This window comes from Thamnophis sirtalis, unplaced genomic scaffold (assembly GCF_051295495.1).
Source record: "Thamnophis sirtalis isolate CommonGarterSnake01/CBP01778 unplaced genomic scaffold, rThaSir2_p1.2 scaffold_3, whole genome shotgun sequence".
Classification (NCBI taxonomy): domain Eukaryota; kingdom Metazoa; phylum Chordata; class Lepidosauria; order Squamata; family Natricidae; genus Thamnophis; species Thamnophis sirtalis.
In genome coordinates, this window is record NW_028261383.1 from 45,302,034 (window position 1) to 45,320,810 (window position 18,777).

At 37.7% G+C, this 18,777-nt stretch overlaps 1 protein-coding gene across 1 annotated transcript in view; it reads left to right on the forward strand.

The window, feature by feature from the left end:
- Positions 1 to 18,777, forward strand: part of SLC25A26 (solute carrier family 25 member 26) — a 141,391-nt gene that overhangs the window by 23,618 nt on the left and 98,996 nt on the right. The window contains exon 5 of the mRNA XM_087708852.1: positions 1,371 to 1,418. Coding sequence (XP_087564978.1) covers positions 1,371 to 1,418 — 48 coding nt within the window. The remainder of the gene's footprint in view (positions 1 to 1,370; positions 1,419 to 18,777) is intronic.

The window sequence follows — 18,777 nt, forward strand, 5'->3', positions numbered from 1 at the left end:
TTGTGTCTTCCACTGGCTTCCTTAGAGATGTTTGCTTTTATGCTTTTCATGGAGTGCATATGTGCATATATTTTCAGATAATGGAGACTCTCTTTGTCTTATGGTGACTGCATAATGGTGTTGGCTCTAACTTTCCAGAAATTTTATTTTTCTTTTTTTACAGCAGATGGGGACACTTGGCTGAGGCAGCTATCTTAAAGGGTTTTTTTTTAAAAGAGTACTTAAATGGGGAATTCTTGGCAGTAAAAAAGATGCTGGAGACAAGCATTGCAGGGCTTCATAGTGTTTTTATTTTTAATTAGAATTTAATTGGAATAAGTTAACTCAAATAACTTCTATTATGTTATTTATTTTAATCATATAATTATTACAATTATTTTAAATTAATTAAATTGTTATTAAGTATTATTTAAAATAATCAAGCATTTTAATTATTACATTGGAAAGTAACTGACAATAAAAACAAAACAGGAAATGTGACACTTTCATGACAATGACATCAGTATAGTTTTTTAAAATTTATTTTAATTCATTAAGTTTCTTTGCTGCCCATCTTGCTGTTAAATCTGTTACAAGCAGCATATTTAATTTTTTCCTAAATTTAAGTTATAAGTAGTCCTTGCTTAACAACCAGTCACTTCATTATGATGAATACCTCAAAAGTTACTTGTGACCCAGTTTCGGAGTTTTGATGGCAACACACACACACTCACACACACACACACAGTCACATGACTGCATTTTTGGCACTTGACAACCAGCTGACCTTTATGGCTGGTTGCAGCATTCCATGTCACATTTACAAGGTGCCTTTTTTGGCTGGTCTCCCCCACCAAAAAAGAAGCCCATAGTAATGCAGCAACTCAGTTAATGATTGTGACCTTTGTTTAACGACTGCGTTGTTTGCTTAATTACCTGGTGCTTGCTTAACGACCGCCACTAAAAAGTTTGTAAAATTAGGTCGGTCACCAGGGTGCCTCAATATACAACCATCCTGACTTAAGAGGGAAATGTTGATCTCCATTACAGTCATAAGTCAAAAGTTTACATTTTCTTTTATGATATGTAATTTGAATAGCCAGCGACTATAAGCGTCAGCAATAGATCCCTTTCTCTCTTGGTTCTTCTAGGTTACTAACTAAATATTATCCCTTTAATGTGCAGTTCTAGCTGACAAACTCATTCAAAAGTGAGATAAAACTCAGAAAGTCAATAGGTAGTGTGTTTATAATCAATATTGTCAATTTCCTGGAAGCCATTACATTATCCTCAGTAAAGCTGTTCTGCTTATCATGTAATCCTCAGTACGTTGGCAGCCTTTCCTAACAATTTGCAGTAGCTGATCGGTTTTCTTTGTTGATTTTTTTTAGGGTATCCCAGGACTCTACCGAGGTTATAAAAGCACAGTATTAAGAGAGGTAACACAATTTGCTTTTCTACTTCATTAAGGAAAAAAAAAACATTGATAAGGAGTGATAAAAAAAGCTCCTTCACTGAATGTAAAATTAGTCTCATCAAGGAAGAATTTGCATTGGAGACTTCACACTACTTGACTATTGCAATAATTGCGTATTGCTCTGTGGCTTTCAGTTATAGCATGATTTAGAGACTGGATGATTAAATGAATAACATTAATAAGAAAAATGTTTATATGCAGCAATTAATCCTGACGTTGCATTGAATACATTCTCTATTATGTAATGGGCTGACCTGGCAAGCTTATTGTAGTCTTCCTATGATTTTAACTTGTGTACACATTTAAGTAGCAAAAAAGTAATTACTGCATGTTCTAAATGATTGAATGAATTGCACATGGCCCTCAAATACAAAGTGAAACAAAGAGTGCTATAGAAAGGCTTCAGATAAATTAAGTGCTAACTTATTAGGGGTATCTTCCTTCTTTCCTAATACAGAAGCTAATTAAGGAACCAGTCTGGACTTATTAAAAATGTACAATTTGTCCCACAGCTCAAATCCAGATTAAATATCTTATTTAATTTGCAGTGAATAAGTTGAACTGGCGATACTAGCAATTTTTGATACAATCTATTTTTTAAAAAATATATCAAAAACGCACAGTATATATAGCCTTTGAGTCAGCACTGACTACTGGTGCAACTTCCCCGACAAGTCCCTGCAATTTTGACAGGTTTTTGGAAATGACTTCTCAGAGCTGAGAGAGGACTGTGCCAAGGTCACCCAGATGGCTTCATGATTAAGACAGGACTAGAATGTATTGTCAGATGCCCCAAATTTTTGTAGCTTGAAGAAAGTGTAGTCCAAAAGAACACAACCTGCAAATGCTAAAAATTTCCCACAAACAATCTCAAAAACTAGCTCAGTTGGACAGAAAAACTACTCAGCTTTAACACTGGTCTCTCTATTTCTAGCTTGATGCCTTAACCTCTAGTTAATTTATCTCCCCCTCTCTCTTTCCCTCTTCCTCTTTTCCTTTCTCCTTCTCTCTGTCTCCTCCCCCTCCCTCAACATTCCCCTTTTGGGGAGTTGGATGAAAAGATTGGGCACCATAAAGCAAGGAGGTGATGTCAGGGTTCCAAATAACACCTCTAATGAAAGAAGGTTATGAGACTTGAGTTTCCTCAAAGTTCCATTTTATTAGAGATGTCATGTTGGCACATCTGGGAAAACCCAAATCTGAAAGCTTCCAGGTTTTCCCCACCCAAGTGAAAGTTCAAGTCCCTGCCCAGCACCCACATGTCCATCACATGCTCCAATCAGGCACCATTCAAAACTGGAGATGCCTCCCAGTCACCTCATCGCAGCTGCAAGGCAAGATGACCTTGCCTTTCTGAGAAAGAATGTTATTTTGATTATATATCACTCATACTCTATATAATCTCCCCTCCTGGTTTCCCACAGTAGAAAATGTGGCAGGCCTGAAGGCCCAAATGTAAAAGATGCCTTCCAGGTCTGACAGCTGACATATTTTGCTTTCTTCGACATAATATAAATTGTGGAAGAATGTGGAGTTTGGTGGCATCTGAATGCCAATTTCTTCAGTAGTTTATTTTTTCTTTTAATTATTTTCCTCGATGGGTTTTGACCAGCTGGTAATGGCTGTCGGGCTGAAAGAACATCCCAGTGATTTTTTTGTTCTCTGTGTAAATGCTGTTATATAATTGCAAGAACTTTCACAGTTCAGTTCCTCTAGATACTGGGGGAAATGGGGATGGGTTGTGCTTTGTTGTAGCACCTCCTAAAATTGTATGAGGAGATGACAACTGCTTTTTTTCAAATGGGAACACTTTCCACTTTCTTGTTTTCTGTACTTGTTTTCTGGCTCACCAAACACATGTGGCTTGGTGAAGATTCCAGTTAGTAGCAAAAAAGAGAAAGAGAAAAAAAGAAGAAGAAGAAAAATAAGATGAAAAGGCTAACAAGACTTTTTGATTTCTCTAAGGGGCGCTGAATAAATGTAGTTGGTAAAGAATACTGATTTGATTTCTTTTCTTTTTTGCATCCTATCAGATAAAACACACACTTGCAATTCAATGCTATTCCCTTTCAAAAATGTATTTTGACATGTATCAGGGTGGTAATTAATTTCCAAGCGGGTATCTTAGCATAAAACCTGACCCTACCGAGAGACCTTTGTTTACTGAAAATGGCAACATTTTGTTGGAATTTAATTGGGGCCTTTTCCATTATGTATATTCATAAAAAGTTCCTTCAAAACCAATTTCATTTGAAATATTGCTTTTGGAGGGCGGGAGGGAAGCACCTGCCCAGATAGAACGAGAAACAAATTATTGTTGAAATGAAATGCGACTTCACTGCAGAATGAAACAAATCACAAATGATCAGTTGTACAATGCTGTTAGATTTTTTTTCTAATGCTGTACGCTTAACTCTTATGTTAAAAGGCTGCTATTTCCCAACTCAAAATATTGCTGGTTTGTGGGAAACTGCCTGTTAAATTGTTTGGTTGTTTTGTTTTTAATATGGGTGGACAAGCCACTGGCATGTTGTGAATCCATGTTTAAGTTGAATCAAAGAAGAATAAAAGCAAATACAGACATTATCATTTTTCTTGAAGCAGGAAAACATTCTATCGGGTATGAGAAGCATGTTGTTAATTATTGAAGATTTTGGGGTCCCCCCCCCATGTTGGTTATGGATGCTGATAGGACCAGAATTGGGTCCACCCCTTTTCTGATAAAGTGTGGAGTACTGGACAGATAGTTCTTGCTGAATGACACTTGTTCAGCAACCGTGTTAACTTAATGATGGTGCTGAACAAGTGGTACTTACACTAGGACCTTGCAGTTGTGGCCGTTGCAGTGTCACCACAAGTGCAATCCAGGTGCTTGTCGGCCAGTTGGCGATTATGACATTGCAGTGTGCCATATTCAAGTAATTTCCATTTGCCACCATTGCTGTGTCAGAGTTCCAAGTAACAGACCCAAAGCAATCAAAACTCTGAGGTCTAGACTTTCCTCAAAGTATGAATTTATTAGGAATGTCATATTGGCACAGCTGGTAAAAACCCGACTCTGAAGGACCCAAAGTTTTCCCTACCCAAATCAAAACCCAAAGTTCTTTCCTCCAGGTCACACCTCCATCTCATGGTCCAATCAGGTCACAGTCCCAACTCTGGCTGGCTTTTGTCCACCCCCCTCAAACACCTGGTAGAGCAGCCTTGGCTCCCACGGGAAAGAATGTTATTTTGGTTACACAACTCCCAGCTATGTCTATCTCCCCCTCCCTCCTTAGCAGTTCAGTGAGCGTGCACATGCGTGCTTTGCACATGCCTAACACATGCTTTGCATACATATGCAGTGTTCAAAAACCACCCATTTTAAGCTTAAAAACTTATATTCTATGTCAGCAATGGTGAGTAAAACAGCTGACATGCGGCAATTTGCTGTGTTGCGTGAATCAGCTGAACTAAAAAACAGAAATATAGGACAGAAAAGAGCAGGGGTGAGTAGGCGGGGCCAACTGCTCACCGAAACTACTGGTTTGCCTAAATCGGTCCGAACTGGCTATATCCCACCCCTGCCCCTCAGTTCCCACAGCTCCAATTGGTCTTGCTGTGGAAGCTGTGAAGATGCTCCCCAAATGGCTTAAGGACTGACATACTGCCTGCTTCCAGCCAGCAAAGTCAGTAGGGAAGGTTGGAAGTTGCAAATTGCAACCATGTAATGTTATGCATAACAGTGTGATGGGATTCATTTAATGACATCAGTGGAAGAGGTGAAGTCATGAATGTCACTTTTTATGACTTCATCAGTTTAGTGCTGGAAATTCCAGTCACTTCGTTAAAAGGAAGGGCTGCCTGTCATCTTTTGCAACCCTCAGATTCCCCAGATTTCCTAGTACTATTGGAATTTTGGGATTTGAAGTCTAATACACCTGGCACCAGATTGAAGAAGGCTGGGGTAAAAAAAAAAAGAATAAAATACTGATAGTCCTCAACGTACAATCACAATGGAGCTCAAAACATAGGTTGTTGAGTGGAAAATTTGTTTCAGTGAGCTTTGCCCCATTTTATGACTTTTCTTGCCACAGTGGTTAAGTGAATCACTGAAGTTGTTAAATTAGTAACAATGAATCTGGCTTACCCATTGTCTTTGCTAGGCAGAAGGTTGTAAAAGGTGATCACATGATCCCGGGACACCATAAATATGTACCAGTTGTCAAGCATCCAAATGTAAATCACGTGAATATGGGGATTCTGCCATGGCCATAAGTGTGAAAAATGGTTGTAAGCAGGGGTGGGTTGCTACCGGTTTTACCACTGGTTCGCAACCCGTGCACACCAGACATGCATTGCATGTGTGCATGCTGTTCAATGTAAATTATTCTGCACGCAATTTACAGTGAATTGCGCACACGCAGTCATTAAAAACCAAAATGGTGGCAGCTTAGCAGCGGCGACGGAACCGGTTCACCGGTTCTGCGACCCAGGCCTGAATTCCACTACCGGTTCAGCCAAACCAGGCTGAACCGGGAGCAACCCACCTCTGGTCGTAAGTCATTTTTTTTCCAGTGCCGTTATAACTTTGAATGGTCACTCAACCAACACAACAATGGAAGCCACGATGGTTTAGTTTCCCCATTGAAAATGGCAACCCCAAAATAGAAAAAAAAAGGTTGCCTCATAATCACGCCAAGCTGTTCAAAGTCATGGAAAAAGGAAGAGGAGGATGTGTAATGATTCTGTTTTTGGCAGAAATCATGAAGCACTTAAATTCTAGTGAAAGTGTGGTGCTTTGGAGTTCATGACTATGGTTTATATGTAGTAGTAGGAAAATGACAAATTCGTAAACTCCCATCCCAGTTCTCTTAAAAAATGAGCATATCTTCTCCTGTGTGGGTAGAAGAATGAGGTAATGGAGTACAAAAAAGGGACCAGACCTTTGTTCATACCCCATTAAGCTTCCTGATAGTCATTTTTAACAATGATGGGGCTTAGTACGTGGAATTATCTCTCTGCTGTGGAATGTTTCCCTGAGCAATTAAAGGCTTATCTTTTTGTTCATTCATTTCAGCTGAATCTTTTTGCCTAATGATCGTGTGTGATGTTTTTAATGACTATAAAATGTTCAGATGTTTTTTTTTAACAAAACGAAAAATTATATATTATGTTATGCGTACGTTGAATTGTGCTGGAAGCCTCGGGAATCCTGTTGCATGAAATAGAACGGAGGCATATTGACACAGCTTGTGCTGGGAAAAAGAGAGTATGACGGGGTAAGTTAAGCCACAGCAGGGGAAAAACTTTCCATGTGGCATTCACACACCATTTTTGCCAAATGTGATCATAGCGATAAGGCCAGTGGTGCAGGGAATTGAACGTCCTTGGGCTCCTAGTTGGATGATGAGCTGGTGACATCTATAGTTCGTCTGCTGAAAGTTTATCCTAGTAAGCTGAGCCAAGCTTTTCACTGTCTGTAGAATTCATTTTATTAACTATGACCGAGGAGAACATCTGTCAGAATTCCATTATATTTAGTTCATGGGAAAAAGCATAGAAAGGAGGGAATCCCTCTGTTGATCTTCAACGCTCCCTTTACCAGATGTGCAAAATGGACATTATAATGAGAGCAGCTGTAGAAATAAAATGCAAGTTTTGAATTTAATTGCAGTTTTACTGTAGTATAGGACTTAATGATCTGTCCTGTTTCACTGTAATGCAATTAAAATTAACATTTCCCCATTAAATTATTGGATGTAGCGTTGCAAGTTTGTATAGATTAGGCTTTTTAAAACTCCTTTGACTCATAAGATTGCTAATCAGCAATATAGTGAAATGGAATATAAGCACATAAGAAAAATAAATATTGATTTCTTACTAAGCTATTGTGGTCATCTTTCAAGTTTACTTACAACTTCAGAGATGTGGTGTTCTGTAGAATATGTCATTAAAATGTATACTCTCTAGAGGTACGATGTATTAGTTCCCTAGATAATTCTGTACCCTTCCCTGGGGTGTTTGGGTCCTGTCCCACTACTTTTAAGCCTATGTTGCTTCCTTTTCATTTGTTTTCTTTAAAAAAAACCTTTATATTTGGGTCTAAATTGTATTTATGGATTACACTCATATTTAAGTTATACTTAAAATTCAGTCACTTTAATACTGGAGCTGCTTGAGTACTGGAGTCATTATTCATAGTGCTTGTAGTTGCCACTTGGCTAATTGCGAAATGTTTCTTTATAGAACACTTTTGTGAGCGGCGTGGTAGCCTAGAGGTAAGCTCTTGCCTCACAATCAGGAGGCTGTGAGTTCAATCCTAGGAAGCGGCATATATTTCTCTGTCTAGGTGCAATGAGTTATGCTGTGTCTGCTCTCTGCTGTGAACTCCATGTAGGCATCAGAAAGGGCATCCGGCCAGTAAACACTCAAATTCCGTTCAGTCACCCCGACTGCACCCTGATGTAAGGGATTACAGAATAATAAAAAAAATAGAACACGTTGACACTAAAATCAGATATTTCTCTGCTGAACTCTTCAGAATGGTATGTGTAAAATAGGATAGATAGAGATTGAACCACTTCCAACATTCCAGCCTATGACTTCTAAGCATAGTGTGCCAATTTGTCTTGACATATCAACTGTGTGGATATTGGTATATTCTGTTTAGATTCATACAATTGTATGTTTGCAAACATAGCCCTGAAACTTAATATTATTTTATAAACAACAACTTTCACGGTGTTGAGTTTAGTACATTCCAAAGCCTTATCTGTTCTGCTTTTAGAAATAATTTTGTGCCAATCAATAAATATAAATTGAATAAATAAATGCATAAATAAAAGACCCAGGATTGTCTGAGATTGGAGTGACAAATAAATAAGGGAGAACCTCTCGTCAAAACTAGATTCCATTGTACTGTAGATTGACAGATTTTAATTTCAACTCTGAAGGTTTGCCGCAATTTCTTCGACTTTGTTTCTGTTCACATTTCATAGCTTGTTTATGAGTTGTCTGTAATTTGTTATCATGTAATTTGCATTGCACTGATTTCAGTGGATCTAATCTAAATAAGACTGCTTGGATTTTATTTTCTGTTCTGATGGTTCATGAAATGCTTTCCATGTTTACAAGACGTACTTAGGCTAAGCAAAGGAATTCTTTCTTGGAATCGTATTTGCCCTTGATTTAAGTCAGTGGAAGGTTTCTGGTTTTTTTTAAAAAATCCATTCAGATTTCATTTAGAGATACATTACTTGCTTTAAGAATCTGAAGCTTAGTCTCTTGTCAAGCAACCAAAATTTGCAGGGGATGAGGGTGAGATTTCCAAATAATTTAAACCAGCTATAACAACAATGAAGAAAGGAATGTACTGATGAAGGGCTGATGGGAAAGGTAATTAACATGTGATTGTGAATATAAATACCCTGTGAAAATTTTATGCTGAAACTCCCTCTAGTAGAGTTTCAGGGTGAGAGTATGTCGTCTTTTAAGGGCTTGGGGTAAAACAAAAATATTTGAATTGGATAATTTCATGGATTCTTTCTGTCAATGAACACACATGATGTTGACTACCAGTGTGTGCAAGTGCTTAATAAATTTATAGTTCTTTGAGAGAATTAAATGTGAAAAAGAAAGGAAGTGATCTATTTTCTGTATATTTCAGATTTTTGTAAAATTTGATTTGTTGGAAGAAATGTCCTTCTGGGTTCAGCTCCAAGTGGGGAAAAAGACACTGGAAACATGGAGGCTGCCTGGAAAGATGGTTTTAATGGTATACAGGACCATATGGTTTGAGGTCCTGGGGAAAAAGGTGATCACATTCTTCCAGATGTTGGATGAAGAAGAAAAGAGAGAAAAGAAGGGGCTTGCTGGGTTATTTTATACTCTCTGTTCAGTTCTCTCTGTTTTATGTTCCTGTGTAAGAAATGTATTCTGATTGGTTGTCAGACTCCCATGGGGCCATGCAGGGGCAACTCTCTAGGTTGTTTTGAGTCTCAAGTTTGGTTAAGTTCCCAGATGCCATGTGGTGAGTTTCTGTAGGTTAATCCTATCTTTGTTATGTAGAGTAAACTAACTCTGGGCCCCTAATGGCTCATTGAGAAAGAGTGAGTCTGTTTCCTGCCTAAAAACATGTTTCTCCATTTCTGATCCAGGGAAATATAATATTCTGCCTTTTCAATATTTCCCAGGACATTTCATTTGTCTAGGGTGGGTGCTAACTTCCTACAGATTAATGTGCTATTTTGATTTTAATTCGATCTAGGAATTTCATTTATCCCACTCACAACATTCCTTTATTTTAATGAATGATATTTATTTAATGTATGGCATAGTGAATTACAATATTACTATGACTCTTGGGAATATTCCCGCAGCAATAGTCCCTATTAATTGACAAAGAGAAAAGAACATCTCTTTGAAAACCTGAAATTCTTAAAGAGTACTTTCCTTCAGTAAAAGGAATGATATTTTCATTTCTTTTGAAAAGGAACATAATAGTTAGAAAATGTAAAGCTGATTTTCATTGTACATAAAGTCATTGAAATAAGTAGCTTGTTGGAACAATATTGTGACAATTCTGTGACAGTGCACTAGAGGGCACTTAATGCCTAATTTTGTGTAGCTGAAAGTTCCCAAAAGAAACATCTTCAACAACAGAGAAATCGTTTTTTTTTAGCTTTTTTTGGGTAGGGGGGGAGAAATATATGTTTTGATTGTGTGACAGATTTAGAAAAACATAATGCTATATGCATTTGGGCCACAATAAGTGATCAGTTTGCTTTTCAATTACGGATTTCAGTACAGGTAGTCCTCGACTTACAGCCACAATCGAGCTCAAAACCTAGGTTGTTAAGTGAGAGATTTGAGTTTTGTCCCATTTTACAACTTTTCTTGCCACATTCGTTAAGTGAATCACTAGTTGTTAAATCAGTATAACAGGGTTGTTAAGTTGATCTGGCTTCCCCATTGACTTTGCTGGTCAGAAAATTGCAAAACAGAACTGTCTGTCCCTGCATGACATTGCAAACGTTGTAAATATGAATCACTTGTCAAGCACCCAAATGTAAATCACATGTCCATGGGGATGTTGTCATAGTCATAAGTGTGAAAAACGGTCCGAAGTCCTTTTTTCCAGTGCCATTGTAACTTCAAACAGTCGCTAAATGAGCTGTTACAAATCAAGGATTATCTGTATTCCAGATCTTCAGTTCTTTAATTTACCTCTCATCTCCGCTTCTTGCCTTCAAGTTAACATTTCAGGCTTGCCATTGCCTTCTTCTTCTTAGGTCTAAGGGGGAAAAAATGACTAGACCAAATTGACTCTATGTCTAAGGCAGAACTAGAACTCCTAGGCACCCAATTTCTAGCCAGGTACCTTAGCTGCTATACCCGTGATGGTGAACCTATGGCATGTGTGCTGGAAGTGGCACGCAGAGCCATCTCTCCGTGCACGTCAGCCATTGCCCATTGCTCTTCCGGGTTCTGGTGCACCAGCCAGTTGGTCTTCATGCTGGAAACCAGAGGAGCAGCCACCTGGTGCACATGTGCGTGCCAGGAAGATGATCTTCCGGTTTCCGGCACATGAATGAGCACTGGCCAGCTGGTCTTCATGCTTGCATGCATGCCAGAAACCAGAAGACTAGGATCAGCTCTTCCGGTTTCCGGCATGCACATGCATGTGAACATTCCTGTTTCGGCACTTTGTGCCGAAAAGCTTCATCAACACTGTGCTATACCAAACTGGCTCTCAGTGGTCCTTCTTGCCTTATTTTGAAACCATAAACCAAGCAATGTAGTTTGACATAGTTTCCCGGAAGCATTAAATGCCAGGGCCTGACAAAGGTGGTGTATTTTTTATAGAAAGACAATTGTGCATTGTAACATTAGATTATTTTTCTTTTCAAACCATAATTACCTGACCAACAATGGCTCTCCACTATCTCAAGCAGATATAATTTTTATCATCTGCTATGATGCCACATACTGAATTTGGGATTTTTCAGATGCCAATTATGTATACTACATAATTATATGTTTACCTGCCTTCACAAAAATGATTTTCCCTTGCAGATTTTCTGAAAACAGTTACCAGTCACCCGGAATACTCATTCAAATTTTAGTAAACAACAACTCTGATAGAGTTGAACTTATCCTTTTGCTGCAACGTAAAATAAATATTCTTGTTAATAATCTAAATTTATTTAGATTAGATCCAATTTTTTTTCTAAATTCTGGTAATGTTTTTTTCAAAAATAGTTTTCTAATTGTCTCATTCTCAAGAAGCTAATTTGTGTCAAATAAAGGATTTCCTTTGCATTTGTTATCCAAATTAAATCGACCAATTCCTGTTAAAAGCATTAGATTGATATGAATAAATATGAAACGTAAACATTTCTTTTTATTTCAAACTATCAGTAGTCTGTCAGCTTCGAGGGGTGTTTGAGACTTTCTGATGCCTGATTTTATTGGCAGTCATTCTCTAATATAGTTTTTTTTAGAAAATAGGGGTAGCTTTTCTGAGTTGAAGACTAGATTATTGGCATTATAATTGTTTGTAAATGCTTTGCTTAATATACAGTATAATTCTGAAGATGTTTGGTTCATATCATGTGGTTGAATATGATGCATAGTTCATCTCTTTTAGATGGGCAAAATTGTGGTGGTAAATTTCTCATTACAGAATACCTTGGTAAAAGTTTTGGTATTGCAGAGAGTTAGATTCGATAGTTGCTATCAAATCACTGTGCAATTTTTCAAAGCAACCACTCTTCTCTGAATAGTCAGTTTCATAGGAGGTACCGCAAAAGTAAAAATAAGGGATTTGTAGTTTCAGGGACTTCTCATGAAATCAGGATTAATTTCCTATTCATCTGAATTTTTATATCTTCAAAATATCCCAATTTAAATGACGTCAGTATGATTCATAGTATCAGCATAAGAGCCATTTTTAGAATCTGACTGTGAGAAGTTCAAATTTGTTGCTGGCTAGTAAAAATGTTGCCTGAATAGAACTCTGTAAATATGAAATTCTGCAAACATAACTTTAAGGGAGACTAAAGGCAGGGATGAATTATATGCAGGAAAATAAGTTCATTTTCAGATCTCTGAGGATAATCATATGTGTTGTTGAAAGTTGTATGTGTGATAACATCATGGCACATGTCCTTTCCCCATCACAGACAGTTCTATTCTCTTCCTACATTTTTCCTGTTTTCCCTTCATCTCTTTTCTTCTCCGGCAAGAAAGGATCACAGCCATCAAAATTGGCAAGCGTTAAGCATGTTAATTAGTTCAATACACTGACCAATTCTCTGAATTACAAGTTCAAAGAAACATGTGGACATGGATGAAATCAGATTTTGGCATTTCTCACCCGGATTGTTCCAGGATACTCTGAGCTTCTTTGATCTGTAAATAACTGATGGGGTTTAATGCTGGGCTCAAAATACTTCAAACACGTTCTGCAAAATTTTACAGCGAATTTTATGTTACACCTTTGAACTGTGCAGTGAAATTGTTCAAGGTTTTTTTTTAATTTCAAGAAGCACTTCTAATTTTTCAAATTACATTAAGGAATTTTTCATTTTTGTTTATTAAGCAAGGTCTATTATGTGAATGAATGCATTTCTCTATTTAATTGTAAGGCCTAGATTATTATTATTTTAAATGCATTTCAACTGCATTTCTACATCTACTGTTAAATAAGGTAGTGTTCCCAAGGTGGCTCAAAAAGTAAAAGCAGTACAAAATGCAATGTTCAATGTAAATAATTTGAAATAAAATCAATTCTAGTGAAAGATCTATCAAGAAATAACATTAGAATGTCCATTAAATATCTGTGACCATGAGCTCTGGTGGTGCTGCAGTTAGAATGCAGTATTGCAGGCTAATTCTGCCCACATCCTGGAGTTCGATCCTGACTGGCTCAAGGTTGACTCAGCTTTCCATCCTTCCAAGGTGGGTAAAATGAGGGCCCAGATTGTTGGGGGCAATCTGCTGACTCAGGAAACCTCTTAGAGAGGGCTATAAAGCACTATAGAGAGGTATATAAGCTTAAATGTTATTGCTATGCTGTAAAAAGGGATGCGGTGGCTCAGTGGCTAAGATGCTGAGCTTGTCAATCAGAAAGGTTAGCAATTTGGCAGTTTAAATCCCTAGTGCCACGTAACGGAGTCAGCTCTGGTTACTTGTCCCGGATTCTGCCAACCTATCAGTTTGAAACCACATAAAAATGCAAGGAGAAAAATAGGGACCACTTTGGTGGGAAGGTAACAGTGTTCTGTGTGCCTTTGGCATTTAGTCATGCCGGCCACATGACCACAGAGAAGTTTTTGGACAATGCTGGCGCTTCAGCTTTGAAATGGAGATGAGCACTGCCCCTTAGAATCAGGAACGACTACCACATATGTGCGAGAGGAACCTTTACTTTATGCTGAAAAAGCATCTAAAAAGAGAACCAATTGTTTTCTTCTGAAAGTAAATTCTATATTATTTATTTATTTGTTTGTTTGTTTGTTTGTTTATTAAATTTACATGCTACCCCTCTCACTTATAAGGTGACTATGTATAGTGGAAGTTGCAACTTTAATATAAAAGCAATGTATTTCATAATGTTTCAATCATGGTTGAAAGGGTTCTTGGGGTGGGGGGAGATGGTTTGGTTGCCCTTCATCCCGGTTCCTGATTTTTGGGTAAGTTAGATGTGATGTTCTGATTTCTTTTTCTTTCCCCCTCCCCATATAGAAATGAGATAGCATTCTCTCACAAAAGGAATTTGTGAGAGAACATATGGAATTCATGCAGATCTTGACTTATTAAACTAGGTTTTGATTATTCACTGTGGACCATTGTGGAGTTTGGATTTCTTCTTAGTTTGCTCTATAAAACGAATGACTTCCAGTCTTCTTTTAATAGGTTTGTAGCAAGGATTAAAATAAATTGCTTACTTTGCTGTGTTTTAGAGCAAAATGCAGTATGATTTTTTTTTTAAACAAAACTTACTATTATTCCTCATTCTCATTTGGGAGCTATTTTGTGCCAGAGCAACGTGTCGCTCATAAACCAATAACCAGGTGGACTATCACAGAAAGGGGGGAAAATGCAAGTAGAACATTATAGAGTGATGCCTTTGGAGAATTCTTTTCAACTTTGGAACAAATTCATTCTGCATCTGCTCTATTTTGGCAGCGAGGTCCATTTCCATTTCATGAGGAACAGGGAGGTGTGTGTGTGGGGGTGAATTGTGGGGGTGGAAATGGACACTTAGTAGACACTAAGGTCAATATGCACAGCCTGAATATGAGAAGGAAGCAAATAACATTGTAATGTATATATTGTTTCTGTGTGTGTGTGTGTGTGTGTGTGTGTGTGTGTGTGTGTGTGTGTGTGAGAGAGAGAGAGAGAGAGAGAGAGAGAGAGAGAGAGAGAGAGAGAGAGAGAGAGAGAGAGAGAGAGAGAGAGAGAGAGAGAGAGAGAGAGAGAGAGAATGAGAGAGAGAGAGAGAATGGTTCTTGCAACAATAGCTAGTTGGAATAACTCCTGTGTGTGGTGTCAAAAGTATGGTAGATGAAAACTAGGGGAAAAACCTGCATGCAGAAATGAGAAATGAGGCTGCCTTTAAAGTTAGGATGGGAGAATGAATGATGAAGGATTGAAACTGTGGATGGGTTTCTCCTCTTCTGGAGTCCAAATTCTTCTTCAGATTTTCTGAGATATATCATCTGTTTGAAAGAACGTCCGGTGAGATTTTTCTCATGCATTGCCTTAATCCTTTCCAGCACAAAGAAACAGTTTCACCTTCCTCTCCGAAATTCTTTCCTTCTTTTCCAACTGTCATTTTCCTCAGCCACCATTTTAGTTTTGCTGTTGAAAAAAATCTGGTGTCCTTCCACACCGACTTAAAGAATTAGCCTTCGTGCTGTATGCAACTGGAAGAATATCTGGAAGAACTGGAAGAATGGGGGAACGCGGAGGGGGGAGTCGTGTGCACATGCATGGGAATTGCACATGCATGCGCTGGGTCATATGTGCATGTGCAGCGGTCACATGTGCATTGCATTATGGATGTGGGTGCGCTTTCGGCACGCGATGATGAAAAGGTTAGCATCACTGGTCAAGATATTGTATCAAAGCAAATTATAATCTCTATTAAATACAGTTAACATAACTATTACTCATGTGTTTAATTGTGTTTTTTGTTTGTTTGGCCACTTTAAAAATGAGAACTTGGCAGCAAGTTTTGGAATTTCTGTCCTCTGGTCATTAGGAAATTGTTTTTATGGGAAAAACCAGAACAAAGCATGTCATCGGGTGCTTAGAGAATCTCAGAAATTCATCCATAATTAAACAATTTTTAAAAGTTTCTCTTGTAGAGAAAATTATCATTTATTGTATAGCACATTCACATCGCATTACGAACAAAAAACACATGAGACAAAAAAATGTAAAATGTGAAACACAAAATCCAAAACATAATATACATGTAAGTACACTGCAGCACTAGTGAACTAAGTAAATATGCAGACTAATTATTGTATAAGTAGTCTTTGACTTACCTATCATTTGTTTATTAAGCCTTCAAAGTTAAAATGGCAAGGAAAAAAATGATAAACAAAATGATAAACAACAACATCCTTGCACTTAACACCATTGCAACAGTCCAACCATTGTGTGATTAGAATTTGGGCACTTGGAAATTGACATGTATTCACAATGGTTGCACCATCATGTCATGTGGTTGTTGTTTGTGACCTTCTCATCCAGCTTCTGGCAAGCAACATCAATGAGGGAAGCTGGATTCACTTAACAACCATGTGATTCATATAACAATTCACTTAGCAACTGTAGCAAAAACATTGTTAAATCTGGCGCAACTTATTTAACAACCACTTTGTTTAGCAATAGAAATTTTGGTCCAATTACAGGTAGTTCTCGACTTACAATCACAATTGAGCCCAAAATTTCTGTTGTTAAGTGAGACATTTGTTAAACGGGTTTTGCTACATTTTACGACCTTTCTTGCCACAGTTGCTGAGTGAATCACTGAGGTTAAGTTAGTAATACAGTTATTAAGTGAATCTGGTTGCCCCATTGACATTGCTTGCCAGAAGGTGATCACATGACTGTGGGACTGTGGGACATAGCAATGGTCATAAGTATGAACCAGTTGCCAAGTGTCTGAATTTCATGATACAAAGGTTGTCAGTGTGAAAAATGGTCATAAGTCACTTTTTTCAGTGCCAATGTAACTTTGAATATTCAATAAATGAACTTTTGTAAATCAAGGATCACCTGCATACTGTTCTAATACATGGTAAAGTAGTTACAGAAACTTTAACTATGGATAAACATTTCTAAAAGTGAATGAGATGGGAAATCTATCAATATAGCTTCCCTGTGAATTACTTTCCTTGAGTTAATGTCAGCAAGTAGATTAAAAGGCAGCATTTTACATGTGTTTATTTGGGAGTAATCTCTCTACTGAATTCAGTAGAATTTGCTTCAGCCTAGCCATGCATATGTCTAGCAAAATGGATTAATGTCTAAAATAATTTGTCATTTGCTGAGTCGTCGTTGTTAGTTGCGAAGTCATGTCCAATCAATTGTGACCCCACGGACAGCGTTCCTCCAGGCCTTCCTGTCCTCTACGATCCCCCAGAGTCCATTTAAACGCATGCCGATTGCTACAGTGACTCCATCCAGCCACCTCATTCTCTGATGCCCCCCTCTTCTTTTGCCCTAGCTCTTCTCCAGTGAGTCCTTCCTTCTCATTAGGTGAACAAAGTATATGAGTTTCATCTTCAGGATCTGGCCTTCTAAAGAGCAGTCAGGGTTGATCGCCTCTAGACTGACCAGTTTGATCGCCTTGCAGTCCAAGGGACTTGTAGGAGTCTTCTCCAGCACCAGAGTCATTACCATTCTCTAAATTCAGATTTCAATTGAATCTTTGAAATCGTTGAATTCATATACACATATATAGCTTTCAATCTATTTAGATTTTACATATGCTGTCTAAAGGTTTGATTGTAAGATCTCTTGGAATATCTCTAACAAAGTTGGAGGATATTTTCTTTAATTTTTCTGTACCTCTTTGCCTGTGAATATGAGGAATGAGCTTCTTCCACTAAGCAGCTATAATTATTGATATGACTTCCCAAAACATGATGTTTTATTAACAAGCCACAAAGCGTGGAATTAAAGAACACTTTTCTCAAGAACTGATCGCAACATAAAATTTCTTCCCTGTTCAATTTGGAATGCTGTATTCTATTAGTGTTGCTATTTTGGGAGACCATATTAACTTTTTCTACAAGTGTTTGGTAACATCTGTCATCCATCATGAGTTATATTTTTAGTATTATATTTTGTAATCTGATTTTGACTTAACGTTTTAATTTTTAATTCATCAGTGTGTGCAGGTTCTAGTATGATTTCAAGCAAGCAAAACAAAGCCTTATTCTTGTTTGGAATTTTCAAATTCCTCTTAATGAAGGAAGAAGTATCTATGGAAAGTATAATATGGAAAGCTTAGAATGCTTTCATTAAACATTTTCCTAACCCCCCCCCCCCCTAACCACTTTTTCAATTTTTTTTTCTGTTTTCCAGTTATGCAAAATTAATCTTAAAAGAATTATTTCCTATAAACAGCTGTTGCAGAAAAACATACTTTCTGAGAGTGGCAATTTTGAAACTAAGTTTCCTGTAATTGTGTTTGACATTTTACTGAAGGAGAATGCTGGGTGGGGTGGGGGGATTAATTCTATAAAAAAATAAGGGAATCACTGAAGAATTTCAGAGCAATGGCACGCAATTGTCCCATTTTTCCAGAGAACTGGTTATTAGAAATGTGCCGTAAGTGTCCTTGCTTCAGTTTCTCGGAGTTATGTAAATTCACATACTTTACACTGGCTTTTATCATCTGTTTCTCTAAGGATCTAAAAAAAATGTGCAACCCTGTTAATTTAGTCATCAGAGCCTTTCTTTTCTTTTTCTTTCTTTCTTTTTAATAGAGCACATGGGCTTTAGCTAGTCTTCTCGGGTTTTGCTTGGTAAAGGGTCATTTGCGTTATAAAGCTTTGATGCTTGCTGTATCAGCTGCTTTACCCTTAGTGTTTATAGTCCAGCTGCATGGAGGCTCTTGTTGTCTATTCATGCTGCTAATTCATTTGAACCACAGCTTCCAAGGATTTATCTGTTCTCTTCTTGTTATTTGGAAATGGTGGTGGGAAATACTAATCTCCACTTTTATTAATCATTTGAACGGTACACATATTTTAATTCGGGTAGTGATTTCAGTAGAAGTCAAGGATAGTCAGGTTGATTCAGCCTTCCATCCT